Below are 6,893 nucleotides of genomic sequence, written 5' to 3' on the forward strand. Positions count from 1 at the left end.
CTTGGATTAGGAATGGTTATTCCTTGGTTTAGGAATGGGTTTATTGAGTTTGATCTTCTTGTGAGAGGCTTACATCCATGATTAGTTATATAGTATGGTTTGGGTGTTGTTGAGGCTTCTTGTTGGGATTTTTTTATGGAGGAGATCATACTTGCACAGTTTAGATCTAGAGGTGTGTGTAGAAGGACATGATACAGGTTATGATTTGCATGGTTTCTCTGATCTTGGTTATCTTCCTGAATATTCATTTTTTCTTACATTAGATTTGAGATTGGTTAGAGGCTGTGATCATTGGTTTGTGTTCATGTATGTCATGTGAGAGATGACATGGTTATTCCTTTATCTCTTTCCTCTATTAGTTGTGGAGAATTTGGGAGAGCATTGGAGACTTGTTATGAGAGTTGTTCTTGCAAGATATTAGTTTATGTATTGTGGATTTCCTTGATACTAAATGAATTCACTTCTTTGAGATGTTGTGAGTGGATTGGTTATAGATTTGACATTATCTTTTGCAGTGGGAGCTTCTTGGTATATATGTGGTAGGTATTGCTCTTGAGGCTTGTGATTGTAGGTTATAGATTGGATATGTCGGTGATATGAGATTCACTTGTTATACCTTTGAGGTATGGATAGTTGGATGGGTTTGGCACTTTGTTGTGGGTGCTATTTCAACTATGGATATTTTGACAACTACGGATACATGTGATTACCTCTGGATCAGTTTTTTTTTTGTGCTTGGAATTTTAGTTGGTACAGGATTTTATGATCTTCTAATGTGACAGGTTGGGTGGCTTTCTCTTTGGATAGCTTCTATGTATGTCCAGTTGCAGTGGCATAATAGGAGGTGAGATCATTCATGTTTGAGATGCTGGATACTTTGATTTTGTTGCGGGTACCAGGATGGAGCACTTAGTGTATTTTGATCCATGATGGTGGATGTGCTGGGAGGGATTGTTCCCTTGTTCATTTATGTGGCTATGGATTGACCCTATGCAATCTATACAAAAAGTGGGAGATTGTTGAGATAATGGGTGTTGCACACATTGCATAATATTGTTATTTTATTATTTTATTTTTATTATGTAATGTTGTACCTAGATGGACGTGCAACATGTAAAGATTCCCATAGAATATTCTTGATGAGTTGTATTGTAACATTGTGAAAATATTTGATGTAATTATTTAATATTGGGGAAAAGAATTAAATGCCCAATATTAAATGTGGGGTCAGTGGGTTAGGTAGCACATGGTTTTAGCACATGATTTATGTAATACCACTTGGTGGTTTTGTGGGACTTGCTACTATATAAGCAGCCACAAGGGTAGTTGTTGTATAGAGAAAAAAAAAAGTGACAAGGAGAAGACAAAAGGCAAGAGTTGAGTGGGACAAAGCTTGACAGGTTAGCCAAGGGAGCATTTGTGAAGGTTGAAAGCATGGCATGGGATGTGTGGATTCATGCTTGTTCACATAGTTTGCTCGGTTGTGGCTATGGCCATGAAGGCTTCCATGGTTGTATGGCAATGGTATTTTTTGCTGAATAATACATGATGATGGATGCTTTTGGAGGCTGAGTTTTTCCATCAATGAGGGTTTCCCAGGGTATATCTTGTGTCACATTTTGTGGGTATGTTGTCTATTCTCTTGCATGTGGATTTTAATTTTGTATTTATTTTAGATTTATTATGGGTTATGTGGAAACGGTTATATTCTTTGTTGTCAAGTTTCCTTACAAATCATAAAGAGAATTAACTTCTTTCTGCTACTCTTATCTAACATATTAAAGCTAAAAGTATTATCACCATGTCATAATTGCTATAGCTACTAGTATAGTTCATACTCTTCATATTCCCAACAAAGGGAAGCCAAAAAATTAATAGAGTGTCTTTGGAGAGACTATAAATCTAGTATTAAAGTGAACTAGAGTAAGTAAACAAAAGAGAGACCTACAATTGATTTAAACTTATCTCTAACCTCCCAATTCTTCGAGAGCCTCTTATAATTCTTCTTTTACTCACGGTTGAAGAAGCTGGAAGGTAGCTTAATATTTTACAGCCACAAAGACTATTTTTTCCATATTATCATCTGCAGGTTCATGCCTCCATCAATAGTCCAAAGATTTATCTCCAAGAACTCAAAAACAAATTTGAGACATGCAGGCTTTCGTAGGTTGTGGAGTTTGTTATGGCAAGTCTGATGACTTTCAATTTGTTCCATTCAATGTTGTTGATTGACCAGTCTCTAAGGATAATAGAGTCCTCATTGAATCTTGTTCATCCTACAAAATTGAATTGATATGTAGTATGACATGTACTGTCCCTAATCCTCTGTATGAAAGTGTGATTACAACCTTCAATGGCATTCTGTGCTTTCTCATAATGTCATGCCTTTGTTTCATTCTGCATTCCCCCTCAACCCTACTCTCTCCAACATCAAGTATCCCTGAAGCATGATCCCTACTCCCTCTATTAGCATGTATCCTTGAACCCCAATCCTCGCTATTTGAAACAAATTTGAGACATGGGGGAAGTATTCTTATTTCCTTCTTAGGATAATCAGAAACCTAGACCAAGTTAGGAAAGAGGCATTCCTATAGGCAACAAGGGATTAATTATTTATGTTATTGTTAGGATTGAGGGGGTTATACTCTTCTCTCTTTGCGAGAATAAAAAAACCTAGAAGCTTTTGACATTTTTATAAGTATGTTGTCTAAGGTAAGTGAATTTTTCTTGATGTGTCTTGGAAAGGTGAAGAGTTAGAGGAGTACAATCTTCTCTCTTTGAGAGAACAAAAAATTTAGACCCTTGAATATGATCTAATTTCTTTATTTTACCTTTATTTTATAGCAGAAATATTAGTGTTTTCAAGCCACTTCTGTTGTTATTATTCATGGATTTTTGTGTGTGTGTTGAAGCAAAAGAATCTAGCAATATACAGATCTACAGATCGTTCGAGGTGCTCACTTTAGACATTGATGTAAATAAAACAAAAAAAAATGAATGCTCATATTGACCACTCTTTAAAGTCTCATTAAAATTAAAATTTAGCCATGTCAGCCCGTCAATCAGACAACATACAAGAAACAATACCCAAATCAAAAAATCAAAAATTCATATTCCCGTTCACATCTAGCCCCAAAAATAATACTCAAACTAACTGTCCACTACAACACCTTGTACCATTGAAAGATTTCACAAAATCTATTCTATTTAAACATTATATTGACTAGATAATGAATCGAATAAGGCAAGATCAAAGAGGAGGATGTCTCAGAGAAAGAGATATTTTACCTCTTCACATCAAACCTAAAGTTCAATCAAGATTTGTTTCTTTCCTTCATCTTCAAGAGGAGGATGTCTCAGAGAATGAGATATTTTACCTTAGACCTGAAGTCCAATGAATATTTGTTTGTTTCCTTCATCTTGCATACAATTCATGTAGTCTTTGGATTCAAAATTTACTCCAAATAATTGCAGTGTCCCACAAACCTAACCTCAAAACTTTTGCTCTGTGCTCAATCGGGGGAAGATTCGCTGATTCGCTATGCTCGAAGGTATTTTTCCGCTCTGTTGGGAGATCTGATTCATTGGGCGCAAACAATGTGAGCAACGCGCCCTTTTTTTTTGTCTTATAACCTGACGACGTCGCAATTGCGACATTAACATCGCAATTGCGACGTCGTCGGGTCATAAGACAAAAAAAAATGCCAAATACACATTGACGTCGCAAATTGACATCGCAGAACACTGCCTAATGTAATAGTGGACGCTTGGGCAGAAAATGCAGAATTGACAACAACTCAAAATGGGACTTCACAGAATGGTTCGAAATGTCAATCTAACATTGCGGGACACATATGCAGGCTGAATGAAGGGTGTTAGAACATAAAACACCATTAGGCATGAATTTGACTCCTTTTTACAAGTGTGCAAAATTTAGTAACAATCTTGGCGACATTTGCTATATGTCTACCTGCTAGACATCAAAACCAGTAGCCTTACTGATCAGTCCATTGGGCAATAGAGTCAATTCGAGTATACGAGGATAGGTGATTGTGGATGTAGCACTACTTTGACTTGCCTAGCTGAGCAACAACTTAGGGACTCTCTATTGAAAACAGGGACACACTAAACTAAAACGAACATGTGCTAGGACAACACTTAGGGAAAACTCAAAAAGATAAACTATTATACACAGGGATAGATCCTACCTCAGAAAAAATGCTTGAGGTGAATCCCATTCACTGGGATTCGCTCCATGTTACCATCCAACCTTGATAGTTGAAAAGCGTTATGTTGTTTACATTCTGAGATAATATAAGGCCCGCTCTAGAAGTTGTCAAACTTTGAATACTTTCCCGGCCTGCTCTTCAACACATCCCACTTTAATACAACATCTCCCTCTTTGAAAACCTTAGGAGTAGACCTCCTATCAAAAGTTCTTTTAGTTTGTAGCTATTGATACTCCAAGGTTTGCATAGCCTTTCTTCTAACTTCATCCAGCTCCATTAATTTAGCATAACTGACTGCCATAGGGTCCTCCTCCTCCAACATTTGTAACTGATGCATAATATCAAGAGCTGGGAGCTCAACTGATAAGGGTAACCTTGCTTCTTTCCCATATACCAACATGTATGGAGAATTACCAATTGATCGCTTAGGAGTTACACGGTCTGCCCATAATGTAGTCCTTAAATGAGAGTGCCAAGCTCTCTGATTTTCTTCCATTGTCCTCTTAAGGATCCTTATTAAGTTCTTATTTTTACTTTCCACCAAGCCGTTCCCTTGAGGGTAGTAGTTTGAAGATGTACTCAAGTAGATACCATGCTTAACAGCCCAATCAGTTATTTTAAAACCAACAAATGCCATTGCATTGTCAGATATTATAGATTTTGGAACACCAAATCTAGTAACTATATCCTCGTAAAAACTTAGAACAATAGATTCATTTGAGTCCCTTAAGGCAACTGCCTCTGTCCACCTTGTAAATTAATCTGTTGCTATAAGCACCCACCTGTGACCAGCACTAGATGGCGGATTAATAGGTCCTATTAAATCAAGACCCCACTTCATGAAAGGCTGGCTTACTTGGACTGGTTGTAAAGGCATGGTTGAGAGTTTCTCCTTGCCTACAAAGAGTGCACACTTCACACACTTTTTTGACCAGAAATAACAGTCTTTAAACAATTCTGGCCAATAATAACCAGCACACATGATTTTTCATGCAATTGTTCATGGGGCAAAATGACCTCCCGAATCTCCATCGTGAAACTCCTTTAGGATTCTTTCCACCTGATCAGAATGAATGCACCGCAATAACATCCCATTGACATCTTTCCTAAAAAAACCTCATTTAGTAAAACATAAGGAATAGACTGCAAACGGAAATACCTCCTCTTAGCCTTGTCTAAATCTCGCGGGCATTCACCAGTTTGTAAAAAATGTGTCATTTGTTGCACCCGATCAGTGGCAGAATTTGTAAAAGCTTGTTCACCATCCTGAATAGCTAGAATAATAGCAATTTCACTTCCTTCTTTGCTACTTACAGCATCAACCAACTGCTCACATAACCCCTTTCCCCTAATCAGCTTGGTGACCTTAATCTCCACATCGTACTCCATCACCTTAGTCACCCAACCAGCTCTCTTATCATTTAAATCTTTACTTAAAAGGAATTCCTTGATGCTTGGATGAGCAACCATTAGGAAAATCTTATTATTTGACAACATGTGCTTAAAAAATTTTAAACTCCTTATAACAGTGAGCACTTGCTTTTCTACAAATGAATACCTGAGCTCGTAGTCTTTCAGACCTTGACTGAAGAATGCCACCAGCTGTTCTAGGACTTCATCATTGTGTTGCACTAACATTGTTGAGATAGAGTCAATATCACCATAGGCATATAAGATAAAATCTTTAGAAAAATTAGGATTTACAAGCGTAGGCACTGCTGCAAGTGCCTCCTTGATCAGCCCAAAACTTCGCTTCCCTTGCCTAGTCCAACTAAAAGGGGTATTCTTCTATAACATGGCTATTAGTGGGCTCAACAAGTCTACAATATCTAGAATAAACCTTCTAACAAAGTTTATTCGACCAATAAAACTTTGTAATCCTTTCTTGTGAGCTGGTAGAGGAAGAGCCAAGATCGATGTTATCCTTTCAGGATCTATGATGATACCCTGTTTAGACACCACATAACCAAGCAATCTACCTTCGTGAACTGCAAAAACACATTTCTTGGGATTAAGGGATATCTCAAACTCCCTACACCTTTCAAAAATTTGTCTTAAGTGCTTTAGATGATCTTCCACTTCCCTAGAAAAAATAGTGATGTCGTCTAGGTAAACCAAAACAATCTTGTGCATTAGCTTATCAAAAGCCATATCCATGGCCTTTTGAAAGGTTGCCTCGGCATTGGACAAACCAAAGGGCATCTTTTTGTATGCCATGGTACCCCACTTGGTGGTAAAAGCTGTCTTAAATTGGTCCTCCTCTCTTACTAAAATCTGATTATAACCTGAATATCCATCTAGCAAGGAAAACCTTTCTGACCTTGAGACCACTTGAAGAATTTTCTCCATAGAAGGAAAAGGGTGTCGATCTTTCAATGAAGCTCTATTCAAGTCTCAAAAATTGACACATAGCCTTATCTTGCCACTCTTTTTCCTTATCGGTACAAGGTTTGAGACCCAAGAAGTGTGCTTAATAGGGACGATGATATTACTTTCAATCAGCTTATTCAATTCCCTCTGCATAAGTGGCTCCAGCTTTGGATTCAAAGGCCTATGTGTTTTCCTTACTAGTTTAGCATTTGGTTCAAGTTCAATAGTGTGTTGAGCAAGTCAGGGATTGAACCCCTTCAAATCACCATATTCCCATGCAAAGACATCATTGAA

At 37.5% G+C, this 6,893-nt stretch overlaps 1 protein-coding gene across 1 annotated transcript; it reads right to left on the reverse strand.

The window, feature by feature from the left end:
• Positions 1 to 4,452: 4,452 nt before the first annotated feature.
• LOC149543303 (uncharacterized) lies at positions 4,453 to 5,867 on the reverse strand. The gene is made up of 3 exons (XM_089795784.1): positions 5,346 to 5,867; positions 5,012 to 5,151; positions 4,453 to 4,903 (listed from the first exon to the last, which is right to left on the reverse strand). Exons 1-3 carry the CDS (start codon positions 5,865 to 5,867, stop codon positions 4,453 to 4,455), a joined length of 1,113 nt encoding a protein of 370 aa, XP_089651910.1.
• Positions 5,868 to 6,893: the final 1,026 nt, after the last annotated feature.

Source organism: Cupressus sempervirens, chromosome 8, assembly GCF_028749045.1.
Source record: "Cupressus sempervirens isolate cs-2001-9-10 chromosome 8, ASM2874904v1, whole genome shotgun sequence".
Lineage (NCBI taxonomy): Eukaryota > Viridiplantae > Streptophyta > Pinopsida > Cupressales > Cupressaceae > Cupressus > Cupressus sempervirens.

Excerpts from the sequence above, each read along its gene's own strand:
- LOC149543303 (XM_089795784.1), bottom strand. The coding sequence starts at position 5,867 with ATGTTAGTGCAACACAATGATGAAGTCCTAGAACAGCTGGTGGCATTC. Across the intron at positions 5,152-5,345 it reads CTTATGTTTTACTAAATGAG|TGTGTGAAGTGTGCACTCTT; the intron begins GTTTTTTTAGGA and ends TGGTCAAAAAAG. Across the intron at positions 4,904-5,011 it reads CCATCTAGTGCTGGTCACAG|ATTTGGTGTTCCAAAATCTA; the intron begins GTGGGTGCTTAT and ends TATAGTTACTAG.